Source organism: Argiope bruennichi, chromosome X2, assembly GCF_947563725.1.
Source record: "Argiope bruennichi chromosome X2, qqArgBrue1.1, whole genome shotgun sequence".
NCBI classification, from domain to species: Eukaryota; Metazoa; Arthropoda; class Arachnida; order Araneae; family Araneidae; genus Argiope; species Argiope bruennichi.
The window spans coordinates 83,363,572-83,381,426 of NC_079163.1; the positions used below are offsets into that span (position 1 = coordinate 83,363,572).

General features: G+C 27.9%; 1 protein-coding gene across 4 annotated transcripts in view; it reads right to left on the reverse strand.

Annotated features, from left to right (window-relative positions):
• Positions 1–17,855, reverse strand: part of LOC129960075 (ATP-dependent translocase ABCB1-like) — a 55,147-nt gene that overhangs the window by 31,046 nt on the left and 6,246 nt on the right. The window contains exons 1-11 of one of the 4 annotated variants that reach the window (XM_056073163.1): positions 15,171–15,211; positions 14,108–14,162; positions 12,370–12,553; positions 11,329–11,450; positions 10,866–10,999; positions 10,511–10,682; positions 8,088–8,212; positions 7,650–7,766; positions 6,329–6,383; positions 2,744–2,857; positions 495–605 (exon numbers count right to left, since the gene is read on the reverse strand). In XM_056073163.1, the coding sequence (XP_055929138.1) occupies positions 495–605; positions 2,744–2,857; positions 6,329–6,383; positions 7,650–7,766; positions 8,088–8,212; positions 10,511–10,682; positions 10,866–10,999; positions 11,329–11,450; positions 12,370–12,553; positions 14,108–14,162; positions 15,171–15,196 (1,215 nt within the window). In that variant the 5' untranslated portion in view covers positions 15,197–15,211. Of the gene's footprint in view, positions 1–494; positions 606–2,743; positions 2,858–6,328; positions 6,384–7,649; positions 7,767–8,087; positions 8,213–10,510; positions 10,683–10,865; positions 11,000–11,328; positions 11,451–12,369; positions 12,554–14,107; positions 14,163–15,170; positions 15,275–17,855 lie in introns of those variants that run through there. The other 3 variants (XM_056073164.1, XM_056073162.1, XM_056073165.1) reach the window with 3 other exon arrangements.

Consider the following 17,855-nt stretch of genomic DNA (forward strand, 5'->3'; position numbering starts at 1 on the left):
GAAAACTAAAGGTGATAATCATTTTCACATCAAATTTTAACACTAAATTTCCAACAAAACAACAGATTACAAATATAAAAACGAGCGATTAGAATAAATGTTAGAAAGTTCACAATATTTAAGCCTTTCTCTTACAGAACTTACTTAAACATGATTATTAAGCTAAAGTGTTATTTTATGGCAAAATCTGCTGTATGTTTGTTAATTATGCAGACCTTCTTGAATAAAGAATACTTTTAAAAATGCCAAAAAGGCATTTGATAATTTTCTTTATTTTATACTTAACTGCAGATTCTAAAAATTACAGCAGCCATATTCAAATTAGAATGGTGCAAATTTATAGATCAACAATCATTACCAAATTATTATCAAATAAATGCCACTTAGTTGTAATTATAAAATGTTCCGTCAAGTGTTATGAAAATGGATATATGGTCTTTCAATCAATAAGATTTTTAAAACCAATAATTACAATAAAGGAATGCAAGTCTTACTTCTACAGTTTTTCTAGTAGGATACGAAAAGTTTACGTTATGAAATTCAATGTTCGCAGAAAAATCTCTTGGTTGAATACCCTCTTTTGAATAAGGGTCTATTTTTGGCACCTAGAAAACAGAAAGAATAAAAATTCACACACTGAATAGCCAACTTTTATTAAATTTATACTTTATACGATTGACCAAATTGAACAAGATAAAAGTTACAAAAAGTGTAAATAAAGTAACTTTAAATAAATTATTTGTATTGCCAATACGTGATACAAAGTTTCATTCAGTGCAATTTTCGAAAAGTAGAAATATTCTGGAGTTTCCATTAATTCTACTATTTTGCTAATTTTATAAACTGCAAAAACATTTACTCTTGGAAAATAAAACCCTGAAGTTCTTGAGATAGCGAATTCACCGTTTTAAAGAATGATTCTAAAAATAAAATATAGAAAAAAGAGGATACGTAAGCACTGGTATAAGTATTAATGGAGAAGGACAGGCAGGTGATATTTGCTTTGATTAATTAGCATAATAAAATGAAGTAAATAGTTTTATGTATGTAGAGTATTCTCCCACTGAAAAATCTTTTCATTTAAAAAAAATTACAATTTTGTTTTAAAATTTATCCCATTTTTTTACTGACATATTATAACAACTTTTTACCAATTATTATGGCTGAAGAAAGTTGGTATTGATTTGAGAAACTGAAATATGATCATTTCGGCATAAAGTATTGAATTAAGAATATGAATTTGGGGTTGAGGAGTGTAAAAAAATCTTCTTTGTATATAAGAATGGACAGTAAATTATAATCGGTATTCATTTCTTATAAGCAGGGTGTCAATTAACGCTTTAAAACCAAGAGCATAATTGGGCTTTCTTTTCTGAAAATTGAATGAATAAATCTATGATTGTCCTTACTGATGAAGCGAGGAGGTTGCAGTGAAAAAGAAAGAACCGCATTTCTCATATTAGCTCACAATATATTGAAATAACATTTAGTTTAACAAAATTTCATTAAAATGTTTTAAAATAAAATGGTTTCATATGCATTTTTGAAAGAAAATATCAACGTTCTTATAATAATGTTATGTAAGGCACTATCTGGAGTTCTACCATAGTTTAAGATTATATCATAAGAAAATAGCAAAAATATTTTCCGAAATCGTTATCTCGTCAAACATTTTGCATATACTCTACTACAATATCAAATATTTATAATAAATCAACAGGGCTGACATTTTTCAGGCCTTCGACAAAGAATTGATGCAAAATGATAAATGAAAAACTCTATTAAGTTATTATGTTATAAGTACAAAGAATATAATATTCTAAAAGAAAACAGAAATTAAATACTACAAAAATGAATTGCATATAATGATTTATCGTAGTACGAAAAATAATTTTTTTTTTTTTTTTTTTTTTTACAACTGCTACAAAACAATTTAACTTATTAAAAATACAAACTAAGTTGATTACAGTTTAAGAGATCGTATTCTTCTTGAATAATTATTGGTTTTATCTCACTAAATATTGAGCAACTGAATTTGTAAAAACAATTAAACAGTTACATCATGAAAAATAACGCTTGTATATATAAATATATACACGTTTAAAATGAGAAGTAGTCCTTTTTCATGCCCAGTAGTCTTAAGCTTTGCCTTAAAAGATAATTTCAAGATAATGTATTAATCAACTTCAATCTAAAAGAGTAATGAATTTTTTTTTTTTTTTTTTTTTTCTGCAAATGGAGATTTAGAATTTCAATTACTTGCATACTTCTATTTTAAATCTAGAGAAATCTTTTGAAATAATTTAGGAAAAGTTATAAAAAATATCCAATACACACTGTCTTTTCTCATAATTATTGCTTACTGGTTACGGAAGCGTTTGGAAACGTAATAGATATTCGAAGAAAGCTGTTTAAACTCTGCATATTAAAACAACAAAATATCTATAAATATGTTAAAGTATACAGATGAAAATTTAACTCTGACTATTCTTTTTTATACCTCATTTAAATCATTAAAAGGAAAATTTTAAATATAACATTAAAAAAGATGTCAGTAGATATAAAAAGAAAAATTAGCGATAAAATGTAGTACAATTTCTTTGAGAATGTATACGTATAAGAACAAAGTAGTTTCAATTAGCAAAATAGCAATAAATTCAATAGCAAAATTTATAATTTATTTTCTTGAGCAAAGAAATTAATAAATGAATATTAAATATTCAAAGATAGAAACAATAAATACCGTATTAATAATGTTAAATATTGAACTTGCAGATCCTTTGGCTGTAGCGACAGAAGTTAACTGAGGCATAGCATTACCTAAGGAAAATGATCCAATCATTACAGCAAAAAACACCTACAATTTAAAAAAAATCATTTTATACCAGAAAAATAAATGTATAAAAATAAGACAATAAAAGAAATAAGAAAAATGGAATGCAGGAAGCAAAATGAGTTGAAAGAGATTAATTACAGTCAAACTCAATGAGGAACAATACGGAAATTGTATAAATTTTAGCAAATACATATTTTCTTACAGATTTGCCTTTATTTTCTATTTTAAAAAAGAAATTGTAGCATTTTTGCAATAAAGTGATAAAAATAACAATGAGTAACATTAAAAGAGAAACACCAGCAATGTTTTGTCATATACTTCATGCTTTAATGAAAAAAGGCTTGTGCAGCAGCTTTGAGAACGAACATATATATAAATATTCTATATTTAAAAGCTAAGGAAATTTTTTTTTAGAAAAAGTAAATTAGTAAAAACTAAGAAAAAAATTTAAGAGCTACAATTCTGCCGCTAAAAAGATAGTAAAAACCCTATTAGAAATCTGTTATCAACTTCAATAAGTCAAATCGAGTTACAATTTTTTTTATTGCAATTCACAGTTTTCCATGCATCAACTATTCGTTTTTATTGTAAACGCTCCATTAAGTTAACAGGCCATGAAAAAAAAATGATTTCGGCTCCGATTACTTCATTTAAAGCAGGAATCTGTTTTAATCTCTTTATTGACATGAAAAAAGAGTTATTTGAAGTTTGTATCGATTACCTGCTTAACGTTCTATGTGGGAACCTAATAATCTCTAAAGTTTTGGATCCCACTTCCTTTCCCTTTTTCGTCAATAATTTACAAACGACAAATTTTTAAGAAAATTTCACCAATTAATAAAATAAAGTATAAAAATTTTGCTATGAATTATTACTTTATTATTGAAATCACTTAAAGTAATATAGAAATAATATGAGTTCCAAAAACATAACGTTTTACTATTTTGGGCAAAATAAGCATATTTTTGATTTTTTACCTCATTATTGTAACTTAAAAATGGGTAAAGACCACTTATGTAAAATACCACTATTTAGAATATTGCACTGCATCATCTTTAACTTTGAACATAGTTACAATCTTAACATAGTTACAATTCTTAATCGAATTTCGATTACCAGCCTAAGGTCAAACTATTTTTATTGCTAAATAAAGCATTAATTTTGGTGAATCAATTGACGTTTGGAAAAGAACATTCATATTACCATGCACTTACTTTATTTATTCAAACTATAAGAAATAAAGTACAAAGAAGGGAGAAATTGAAATTTATGAAATCACCTTTTTCAGAAAGAAAAATTTGGATACCTTACCGGAATTCGATACATTTGTGTACGAGTCAGCTTCAAAAATACAAATTTAAAGTAGTCGTTAGCATCTTTCTAAAACTATTTTCAACAACTTCATCACCATATAGAATAACATCATCGTCCAAATTAAATTGGTACACTGGTAAACGACATACCTCTGAAGTTGAAACAAATCAAAGAGCGCTTCATTCCTTACTGCTTACAACCACAAGCATTACTTTATCCCTTGGAAACATTTGCAGGCATCACTTCTGAATAGTTTTTTTAGAGTTTATTCATTGAATCATCCACTGAAAGCATGCATAAAAAATAGATAACTCTTTTTGACAGGTGTTGAAGAACAGAAAAGGTTTTCTGATTTTCTTTTACCAGGTTTCATCTTTTTGGAAGTCGATTAGGAGCTAAAGCAGTTAGGCTATATCAGAAGTTTCGATTTCCACCTACTTCAACCAGTTCTTCCTACTTTTTCTACAATCTTTGTTCTTCAAATAAGAATAAAGGGTAAAGAGCAGTTCCAAAAGTAAAATAGTTTTTGAGTTTTGATTTTGCTCTCCTATGAAATACTTTGAGGGCATATGGATGTATTGACACCACTTCGTCATGCAACTGTACAGTATTGGTGAAGACTCGCTTCACTTTGCTTGTCAGGAAGATTTTCACTTGACAGAATTGTTTTCAACAGTGTTTTCCAACTTAAATCGGCCTGACAAATAGAAATTTATTTTTTCATATAAGAGCATCCCTGCAGAGAGGGACACTGCTTTCAGCTATTGGGAATATATTACAGCAAAGGAAAAAATCTACAAGCTTCTTACAATCACTGTTATCTCCAGTTATTTTGAATAATCTTGCGTCCACATATTCTTCTGTGGTAGAAAACAATAGCATTCAAATTTTTTTCATTTGTTCAAAAAGCTCTATAATTGCAGACACAGCTGCAACACACTCAGATTATGTACTACCAGTGATCTTTATATCATAAGGTAAATCTTCAGCACTAGATTTCATATCTCTCTTTAAAGCTGTTTAATAGTCAAGTCACACTTAAGTCCTTACTAGAATTTATCAGATCTTCTGATAGTGAAAAAACTATTATAATAAACATTTCGTATTTATCAAACATTAGTAAGAACTTTAGTTTCAACACATCCTACCGGGATAAATGACATTATTTTGCATATAAAAATGCCCACTTGCCTGAAATTAAGTACTCATAAAAGTACTTCTGGTATGCTGTGAAGATGCATGTGCCGATTAGAAAATCAACTAAATTTGATTCAAGTTAAGCTTTCGAACTAGAACTTAATATTTTAAAATGCTTCTTTTGATACAGAATTTGATGCAGTACGATTTCCAAACGAGAGGGGTTTTTTTAATAACATATTTTACATTGCAAAAATTAGGTCAAACATCAAATAAATGCAATTTTGTTAAAGACTCTAGAGATTAAAGTGGATTTTTTTGAACTCCCATTATATATATATAAAATTTCGAGTAATTTCAAAAATGGGGTAATTATTCGAAGTAGAATTTTGTGTTATTTTATTTATTGATTAATACAATGTTCTGAGAAATATATCATTTGAGAGTTATTGGCGGGGGGGAAAAAGTCCATAAATTTAGCGGTTTGGGCCATGCAGAATATAAGAGGGAAATGGGTGCAAATTAAGAATAACTCTTTTCATATGAAAATAAAAAGATTAAAATAATTTCCAACATAACAACAATTTATCAACTTTTTTTTTTTTTTGCCTCAGTTTCATGGTTTATAAGTAATATGAATAATGAAAACTTCATTATTAGGATAAACAAGAATTTATAAGCAATATAATCAAGCAAGAATTTACTTATAAAACAAAATTATTTATCATATACATAAAAATAATGTATTTCAGTTAATTCAAGTTAAGATTCCTTCCTATGCTATTATTGACATTTACAAATGTATATCATATTAAAAATTGCCATATAGTTTCCTAATAAAAGACAGAACCTTAATAGTCCAAATTAAAAAGGTTTCCTCTTTAAAAATTAAATGTTTTTTTATTCAAAGGCTTGGAATAACAATAATATATGGTGATATTTATTTAAAAGATTTAGCCCAAATGACATATCATATCAAAGGAAGTTTATTCGAGCAACAACTCTAAAAGCAAATGTTTATGGAATTATTCATTTACTTACTGAAAATACATCACCGGGTGACATTTTGTTGGCTAAAACTAATTCAGCTCCATACCTTAAAAAAAATTAGAAAATTATGAATATTATAAAATAACTATAATAAGCATTAAATTTTTGTGAAGAAAAAAATTTGAAATTCCAAAAATGCTCATACAATTCCATAACTTAAAAAATAAATAACTTTCAATGAAATAAAATAAAGCAACAATAGAGGAATAAAAAAAATTAGGTAAACCGAAGATACAAAGGAAATCACCATCATATTGGTTTTATATTTTCAATATAAATTGAATAAAAATTAATTAGAATTTTTCTCTCAGTAAAAAGAAATATGAATTTGCTTATAGATTTCTTTTTGCTCACAAATCAAAATCCAATGAAATAACATTTATTACAAGTTGTTCACAAAATTATAGTATATTGTTGTTGAACTTAGCATTTTTTAAAAGTAAATGAAAATTCGAGAAATAAATGTGGCTAACTTAAAGGGTTATTATAAATAAAATGGCAGTACTGAACATTGTAAGACTTCAGCGCTTGAAAGATAAATTTCTCCTACACAGAACTAGCATAAATGACAGCAGACAGGATTAAGTCGATGTTTTATGGGACTTATCAAAGTGAAAGTGATTGATTTTGGTCTTAATACTTTGAAGATTGCACTTTCACAATAAAAAGTTTTTTCCAAAAATGAAACAATCAAATTTTCCATAATTGCATACTCCTTTTTTTTAAATTATATTAATTTTCAGTTTAAATACAGAAATGTTAATAGAAATATTTTTAAATCCCTTTAGAATTGAATTTTCTGTAATTCATTACTCCCATCAGCCCTAAAACAAAGTCTGCTGGCTCAACTCAATATGAAACATTTTCAAACCAAAAGGAAAATTTTATTTTCCAAAAGAAAAATTTAAAATAAACTAAAAAGTTTAATGTAGACAGCATTTTGATATTTTAAATCTAAATATTTCTTTCAATAGAATATAAAACCATTACTTCATTTTCAACAGAAGTAAAGTACATTTTTTTTTTTTTTTACTTGCAAAAGTATCTTTATGTTCAGCCGAATAACAAATTCATGTAATCAGAAACTTTAAATTTCCAGTTCCAATTTTTGGAAGTTCAGTATACTTTATCTAGTTTTGATTTCCTAATATAAGTACCATGGTACTAAATTTTTTCGTTCAATATATTTTTCATTTTTTAAATGATGCCTTCATTTGAAAATAATGTAAAGAGATGAAAATATGAAAACAGACTACATTTTAGAGCCTCTCAATAGACGCTTACTTTAAATTAGAAGGAAGAATTAACTTACCAAAATGCTAAGGCATAGGATCCATACAAAACTAGGAAAGTAAATCCAAAAGCAAATGCAACGTAAACATATTTTCGAAGTGCAACCTGCAGCCCTTCATTTAAAGCTGATTTGTACCTTAAAAGTAGATATAAATGTAATATATGAATTTGTTTGGACTTATGTAATATAAAATTATTCACTGCATATTCCACAATTTATAATATAGATTTATAGAATCTAAAAAATTGAAAATTAAATGCTAATTCAGAGTGAATGTATATGCAAAATTAGGGTGAATATATTTCATCAAAATAGAAGCAATAGTTAAAATTGTGTCATTTCTATGGAAAGAATTATTTCATTTAAATATCATCAGGAAGAGAGACTAAGATACTTTTATAGAATAAAAACGAACTACAATATAAGCATTAATCAAATAAAAAGCGATGCATTTACCTCTTGATTTCTCTATCTTGACCATTAAACATAGTAACAGTTCTGATACTTGACAAAACTTCTTCAGCAATTCCACCGGCAACAGCATATTTCTTTTGTTCTCTAGCTGAAGAGGTAGAAACTATCTATGAAAGGAAGAAAAATATATACTTTAAAGCAAATCCACTTAATTAAAATTATAATGAGCATGCATTGATTAAAATTACAGTGAATAATTCAAAATTTCAAATAAACTCAGGTAAATAAATAAATAGTTCATATTTTCACTTGACTACATCATTCACTGTCTTATCACAACTGCAGATGTTTTACAAATATACGGATAACAAAACTGTCATGCAAACAAGTTTATTATAAACAATAATGATAGACATAGAATTGGCATTTATAAAAAATTGAATTTTCCATGCTCATACACTTTTTTGATTAAGCTTTAAAAACTGTTCTGCAAAAAATTATGAAATGAATTTAACAAAATTTCTCACTAAAGTTTTGAAAAGCAAAATTGTCCAAATGTACTATTATAAAAATAAGGATGGAATGAGGCAAGCTACTTTTTCTAGAATATTTTTGTGCAGATAAACATCTATGTGATTTCGTTACCCACTTCTCTCATTCCAATCTCTCTCTCTTCTTCTCACGAACCCTTGAAGATTAGCTACGTGTTTATGATACTGAATCTGTGATCTAGTATTCATTTTCTCTATTTCTCAATTATATATATATATATATATATATATATATATATATATATATATAATTTCTTGTATGTGCGTATATTTGTGTGTTGGCACGCGCAATAAATGATGTATTGTCTAAAAAGCCATCATCAAAATCTCATTGAAAAACAACAACAAATAATAACTTTTTTTACTTAAAAGCTCTTTAGCAATGTATCAAATATCATTTTAAAGTTTAGTTATTTCATTAATTTCTCATTTAGAAGTAACATTAGGGCTATTTTGGGGCGTACCTTGTAATTTTGAGCCGTAGTCGGATGGCGATCACATCAACTTCCGACCATATAAACGAGAGCACGTTGGCCCCCGACGGATTTAACGTGCATGAGACCCGCTTATACGACGGTTCTTCCATGGAATAGGATCTCAAACCTGGAAGCCTACAACGCCTGATCACCGCGGGCCCATTACTATTTTTAAAAAACAGTATATGCCAAATAGTTACATTTAAATAACAATACACATTAAAACTTTTATACGAACTTGACTTTTTAAAACTGTTTTTAAGATGAAAAAAATAAGTATAAAAGTAATTACTAATGTGGGACTGTTAAAAATATTCACTATCTGTTATTATGCTAAATGTCCTTTATTATTATTATTATTACTTGTTTAACCTTCATGTCGTTATTTAATTTTTACCAACTTCCTCAGATTTTCGAAAATAATGCATTAATTCATTTTGTTTTTATACAATTTTAATCTAGTTTAATGCTTCTCAAATAGTTTTTGAACAATTTTTTAAAATTCTTCCATAATAATTTTGATTATAAAAAAAATGTTTTTGGCTATGTATTTTAGTTGCAAAACATTTATCTTTTCATTTCTTTAATAGAAGCATAACAATTTATTAGTTTAAACTAGAAATAACACAAAACTGATTCGCTAAAGAAATTTTTATATGAGGATAAGTTGTTTCCTGATTGATTCAGTCTGTTGTTCCATAAATATAGAAGTGAGCTGGTATCGCTCAATATAGCTGGTTTAAAAGTTAATGTATTTTCTTATATGCAGAGGAAAAAATAAATTTGTCAAAAGTGTATTATACAGTATTCCTCTTGATTATCCATGCGTGCATTCTCTTGGTGCGCTAACAGAACTATACAGTATAAATTCGACTTAAGAGAGACATCCACCTACTGGCCAAAGTATAGTTATATGAACGTCCCTTTTTTGAAGTAATTGTAAGACTATTTGGGGATGGACATCATAATTTTGAACCGTAATCATGTGACTTAGACAAAAACCCGAATCTGCAACTTTCCTCTCCAAATTTCAGCATCTCACCTTCAGGGGGATATTAGGACCAGATAAATTTAAAGTACACCAGACGAGTTTACAGGGAGATGAAATCGGGTTTCGAACCAGGAACCTACTGGCCCTGATGCTCAGACCTTCCACCTGACTATTGTGGTCCATGCATATTCGAGAGAAAAGCCTTTAGATGGGATTATAACTGCCATTGGCATGATATCTGTTCATTTATCTTAAATATGTTTCAGTCTTAAATTTGCTCAAATAGCTTTATGTTAATACTTTTTGCCAGCATGCAGAGTTAATTCTTACAGTAATATTCTTATTAAAGTATTATTCTGAGAGGATGCTCGTTTATACTGACTCTCAAGATGCTGAATTCCCTACATAAATATTGAATGATTATTTCGAAAAGAATGCATAAATTACCTTTCCTAAAAAGGCAGATGATAAAGTTAATAATGGCGTCATGGACATTATTACTAAAGTAAGCTGCCATCCTTTGATAAAGCCCACAATAAAGCCAGCAAGAAATGTAGATCCATACTGAATTACCATGCTGAATTTATCCCCAATTCCTTCTCTTACACGTTCCAGGTCACTAAAATGAAATATTTTTTTTTTTAATTTCACTTGACAAAGATACAGTTTACTCGATTAAAAAACAATATCGATAGAATAATAATAAGTTAAGACATAATTACATATTTAAAAAAATCATCTATCCACAATTTTTAGAAGACAAATTTTCATGCTATTGATTAAAAAAAAAAAAATGCCATACTCATTCAGTCGTGTTGTAAGCTCTCCACTTTGATGTTTGTCAAACCAAGCTATTTCAAGACGCAAAACTTGATAGAAAAATTCTTGCCTCATAATATAAACTTGCCTTTCACATGCCATCATCCATGACAGTATCTAAATGACAGTATCAAATTATTATCTATGCATTTTTAGTAAGTCATTTTTTAAAGTAAGACATTTAGGGCAATTTTTTTCAGACAGTTATTTCAAATTAGGCGGACAACTAACTGCAGTTCATTTAGCAATGAAAGCAAAAATATAATTATTAGCTTTAAAATATATAGCTTTTAAATATCATTAGCAATAAAAAATAACAGATAAATCAAAATTTTACACACAGATTTACATCTGTTTTAGTTAAAAGAAACTGGTAAGCATTTAATAATAAATAAATATGCATAACCTGGTAAGTGGTTTTAATTTGATACAAATGCAAGACTTACCTGAATTATAGAAGCTACAAACACACCAATACCAATATATACATAATACAAAGAAAATGCTGTCATAGACTCTTCAAAGCTGTCCAACGTAACATTTTCAATTATTTGATCCAGATATGCATCTTTAAGAAAAAAACATATATAGTATTAAAACTGTAAACCTAAATGCAAAATTCTAACAATAATGTATTAATTGCTAATCTATTTTACTATAATATTTAATCATTATATTCATTGCAAATGTATAATAAACATATTATTTACTAATTTATTTATTTATGCAGCGAAGTCTCGATAATCCGACATAAACGGGGGCGGCTGAAGGTGGATAATAAGAAAAGAAAAAGAGAGAATACTTTTTTAAGAAAAATATTCGTACTACAAATTAAACTTAATGTCTTACATGACATACTGATTTTCAAAATTAAAAAAAAATCATCTCGGCAACAAATGAATTATACAAGCCTATCTAAATAAATAAAAAAAGCAAAGCAAAACGAAAATGAATAGATTAAGACAAAATGGTAAGTTAAAAGAAAAGAACAGGACATCAAGTTTCTTCGCTGCTGACTGATATGTTCCAGTTGCCAGAACATGCTATTGCAAGAAAAATATCACTTCTGCACAAGAGATTTCCTCATGATGTTCAATGTATGTCTAAATTACTTTAATAGCAATTAATTCTTTGGTCCCTTTTAATAACCTCAATTTTAATCGATCTTATTTGGCTACTCTTAAACCTCTGAAAATGTTTCCTTTAACAGCCATAATAATAATAGAAAAAAGTTGAACTTTAAACATAATGAATCTCAGAAGAATTAAAACATTAAAACTTATTCAAAAAATTAAGGAATTATTAACAAATATTTCATATCACGACTGCTCAATCGGTTTGAAGTCTCTAGCAACCTTAATTGTTCAATCGTCCGGGTGTCACACATCCACCTCACCCTGACGCTCTACAAATAACAAAACAAACACCAAACGGAATGTCGGATATAGAGGTTACTATATTATCAAAATAACAAAAGGCAATTTTACCTTCACGAATAAATATTGAACTGTTTTCATTAGGTAAAGGTGTTGGACTTGTTGATTTTGCCAGAAAAATATTTGTCATAGATCCAAAGACAATAGCAAGTATTGGCCATCCAGCTCCATTGACAAAAGCAAAAAGTGATCCAATGATCATAAGAAATACGTCCCATTTTTTACTATAACGAAACTATACAAAATGTTACAAATTACAAATTTAAATGATATTGAAAAGTAGCATTAACAATTTAACAAAATACAATCAAATCTTAGATTTTATAACTGAAGATACTTCTAAGTTGGAAAAATAACAATATACTAATCTCCCCATAAAGGAAAAGTGAAAATCATAAAATTTTTCCACAAATACAGTCAAAATAAAACAACAGTTACAGAATATTTCAGAATATGTCGCTGTATCAAGTAAATTCCAAATTTAAAAAAATGAGAAAGAAAGATAATCTGAGTTTGCGAGATTATTGTGAATTAGTATGAATCATAAAGGACACGTTAATTTGGCAGAATTCTTTGTTATTAAATGTTATATTAGGTATTCTTTTTTGTCAACTGCGGAAGTGTTTTTAATTTGAAACTCAGTTCAAATGACAGGGATACCACAGATTTCCAAACTAAACTAATAGCAGAAAGTTTGACTCACCACAATATACAAACCACATTAGCCCACAAACACGCCATATCTTTATGCAATTAAAATTTGAGCCCATAATTACTTAAAGGTGAAAGAATTGGGACCAGAAGTAAAAGAATAAGGGGCGTGCACTAATATACAATAAAAATAAAATGCAGATTGTTTCGCCAAAATGCGTAATAAAGTAATTAAAAGGAATATATTTCAGTCAGAGTATTAGCTATAACTTTTAATAAATTAACAAAAATAAAAAAAAACTGATAGTCTAAATGATACGTTTTCTTTCAATAAATCATGCAATTACTTTGCATGTAATGACACTTTGCAGGAACATTAACTTTGTAGTATTTAATAAGCAAAACTTTAATCGGTTTACAAAAAGCAGAAATGTAATGCAATTCAAGGTTTCAAACTGTTGACAGACAAGTTGCGATACAAGTAATATATTGTCAACATTGGATCACCTGGATCTTCGAAATTTTGTTAGAGAACGATTAAAACGATGCTACCGATTAATGCAAGACAATGCCGATTAATACAAAGAGGTTTGAGTTTTACAAGGTTTAACTTACTTTAGTTATATTAACGTCCCGTTGTAAAGCAACACTAGGGCTATTTGGGGACGGACCTCGTAATTTTGAACCGCGATCAGATGACGAGGACGACATCTGAGAGTTTTACAAGGTAATGTTACTTCTACGATGTGAATTTCGAATAATACGGATAGAGATTTAAATTTAACGAAACTCTTGTGAATTAAGAAAAAGTGTGGGCAATATTTAAATATGTTTTTGTGCAATACAACATCAAAGTGAATTTTATAAATGAATTTCATCGAATACATTATTCGACTACGAAATCAAAAACTGCCATACAGCACTTCACCAAAATCCCTAAAAGTGGGAATATTTCATATACTATTACCATGTAGTGTAAACTCCTACATGAACACATTCAGACAAAACCAAACAATGTATGAAGCACAGTATATAAAGTCAAATTTGTTCATAGATATTAGCAAAATTAAGATGTTTGCATACTGCAATTAAAATAATACATATAAACTAAAGAACAAATTCTTAAAATACATCTTACCAATTGCCAGATGGATAATTTGCTTTTTTCTAAGTTTTCGGATTGCTTTTTATTTCTGAAATAAATAATATTCATTTTAAAAAAGACGCGCATTAAAATCAAAGAAATGGATACAAGCAAACAACTTAATTGAAAAAACAAAATATCAATTTCAATAAATCAAAACATTAATAAGCATTGATATTATCAATTTTAAGCCAAAAACATAATTTTTTTTAAAAAATTAAAATTAAATCTATGTATCGCAACAAATTTTACACTTCACTGTATAATACGCGAACTTTTTCTTAGCGTTTCTCAAGAAGCAAAGTCCATGCTAAACTGGGGATGTTAGCAAGAATATGAGGGGAAAACTGATAAGATGAAATAATTGCATTACACCGAACAACCCAGAATAACTTTTCCTCTTATTAAACATTTTAATTATTTTACAAAAAAAAAAAAATGCATTTATGGAACAACTGATATGTAAATACCCGGCACTAATACATAATTTAAAAACTAAGCACATATTATATATATTCTATGCTTTGAATAAGGCCTTAATGTTAACAAATAAATATACCAATAAGTATTAAACACATTGAGTACACTTCCTTTACAAAAGAAACTAACTATGGAAATAAATAAATATTATTTAACCTATTTATCAAAATTTGGAAAGAAAATGCATGATCAAATATTTTGTTATATATACCATATAACAAAATTAAGTCATACGTTTTAAATCCCAAATAAAAAAAAAATGCTATTTTGCTTAAAATCTTAAAATTCAAAAATATTTCGAAATTTTAGTTTTAATATATTGAAATCGTAAAAAATATCAAATGTCGAGCATATTAGATGGTTAAACTGTTTTTTTAGGGAGGAGGGATGCAAGAACCATTTTAGAGTTATGATGGTCAACTAAAGCACCAAGAATAAGTGAATATAAGAGAACTGGAATTTAAAGTGGAATTAAAATAAAATTTGGCCCATTAATTAATACAAATAAAAACAAACACATTACAATTAATACAAATAAAAACAAACACATTACAATTAATACAAATAAAATGCATACAAGTAACAGGTAAAAGAAAAAACCATAATGAAAATACTTGTCTGCTGAATTTTTTAACAAAGTTCATAGATCGCTTAATTCGGGACTGAAAGATAGTTATAGCTTTAAAATATGAAGTGGCGTATCACTCTGATATAAAATAAGCTTCTAAGAATGCCTAATGACGAATTTCTGCTGATGTCACATTCAGAAGATAAATATACCGAAAGCTGAGGCAACGGGAAATATTCCATATCGTAATATTTATTCTTTTACAGGTGATAACGACGTATAGAATGCAATAACTGTTAATTTAACAGTTATTGCATTCTATACGTCGTTGTCTGTCAAATCTAACAAAAATGTAAATTTTAAAGAACTCTGTGTGAAATGGCGAAAAGCTGTTAAAGAAATCATAGGCGATTTGATTATATTGTGTTGAGCCAGATAGTAATTAAAAAACAATTTTATGATAAATCATAAGTTCAATTCTCTTTTCTTATCGCATCATAACAGTTTTGACAGGGATTTAAAGGAATGTTCTTCCATTCGCATATACAAGAAGCAAGCTGTATTTTCAATATATTTCAATTCATGCATTTAAAAGTAGACATTTAACAAGCAGTTTTAGCAATAAGAACTTGGCTCTGTAATACTCTAAGACTGATGGAAAAAAAAATATCTTATATACTTTTTTTAAACTGATGATCGCAGCTTTATATATAGATCACAGCTTTTTGTTAAGTCGATGTTAATGTAGATAATTAAATTCATGTAAATTCAAATTAAACCATGCCTATCTTTGTGATATTTGTTGAATTTTGAAAACGTCATACTTTTGTGTCATAAAACCGATTTTAAACAATCGTTAATTTTCAAGTTTTCTGAAAGAGTACTTGTGAATATTAGCAAAATGAATTATAGGAATTGTAAAAAATAATAAAAATCTGATTTTTTTTGGAAGGGGGGGATCTTTTAAATATTTTTTTAAAAGAAAGAATTTTTTTTCAATACAGAAACTGTATGTTCTGAGGATAGTTTAAACTTCTGATAATGTACTTTCAAAAACATGGTAATATATGACTTATTTAGAATTGAGAATTCGAAGAAAATATAATCAGCAATATTGTTCAAAATAAAAATAAAAAAAAAAAAGGCTACAACCATAATTGGTAACTTTACTAGTTTTGTGCAAATAAGTTTATTCAAACCTAAAATACGAAAAATTACTTAAGTTGGGAGATCATGTTAAAGTGAAGAATTTCTACAAATGCTAAATTTTAAAAACTTAAAAATTGTTTTTATAAAAGTTTAATTGGTGATGATACAACGTTTTATAAAAAAATACAAAAATGAAATTTGTGTAAGACCATTTTTATTATAATACTCAACATTACAGAAGTTTTTGCCGGTTTAGCCATATTTAAATTCCATACTAAAGCTGTATTTAAATTCAGTTTTTTTAAAAAAATAAAGGCTGTTTTGAGGACAGATCTCGTAATTTTAAATCGTGGTGAGATAACCAGGATGAGCCTTCATTCTCTATATAAACTTCCGCGCATTACTAGAGAGCAGAACCAAGCCTGTTTACACAATGGTTCCTGTGCGGAATCGAGTTTCGAACATTGAATTCTTCGGTCCCGAAGCCAAGATCTTACCACCAGACTAATGCTGTCTTTAGTCACTTTTGTATATGATTAATCTTTTGCACTCAGAAAAGTAATTCGATGCATAATAATTCACCTGATAAATGGACTTGTTTATTGCTCCGAAAAATAAATGTATAATCAGTTATAAATATATATCAGTTTAGTATTAAATTGAATTTCCCTGAAAATTTAATCTACTTCCAAGCACTCTGTAGATATTTTTTATAACCAGAATAAAAAAATAAATAAAACGTCAAAATAATGCACCGTCTAGATGCATTATCAAATGTGTCAGAGAGGAGACATCTGAGTGCAAAGGGTTAAATAACTAACAGAATAGTTTTGCAAGGAAGCAGGGTCATGGCCAAGCAAGAATGGTGGCTTTTCTGAGTGACATTATCATAATGAGCACTATTTGCAAAAAAATCTGAATTTTTTACATTAAGCGGGAAAGAAGCTTTTGTTTGCTCGCCTTCAGTGCTAAAAATTCAAATTATGCGAATATTTGGAATTAATTTCATTTCAGAAAAGTTCAGCTAAATTTTCGACAGATTTTGATATTTATTTGCTAGGGCAAACAGCTTCAGTACGTTCATATAACTGACGGTTTAACAAAAAAACCGAATAAAATTCGTAGGTAGTGAGCAGATATCGTGAAGGAAATAGCATTAACCCTTTTAGTGCCGAATGACGATATATCATTCTTTCGCAGCACGCGAAAAATGCCAACGACGATATATTGTTACGTAAGCGAGGGCACTTTACTTTTCAAAAAATATTGCAATGTAATCGGCACTGCTTTATTTTCCCGTTATTTCGTAATAATTTCTTTTAGAATTTTGCAAACATATTTTTTTTTTTTTTTTTTTTTTTTCATGAGCTTTTTCACAAATCCAAGGCAATGCGTCAAATTGGTCCGGCATTAAAAGGGGTAATTAATAAAATGCAATTCCGTGCTACGAAAAAAAAAAAAAGACATATTATTTCGAAATATGTGAGTAATTATTGTTTGTTTTCTCGCTTTTATTTTGTTGCAGTAATAATTATATCTACAATT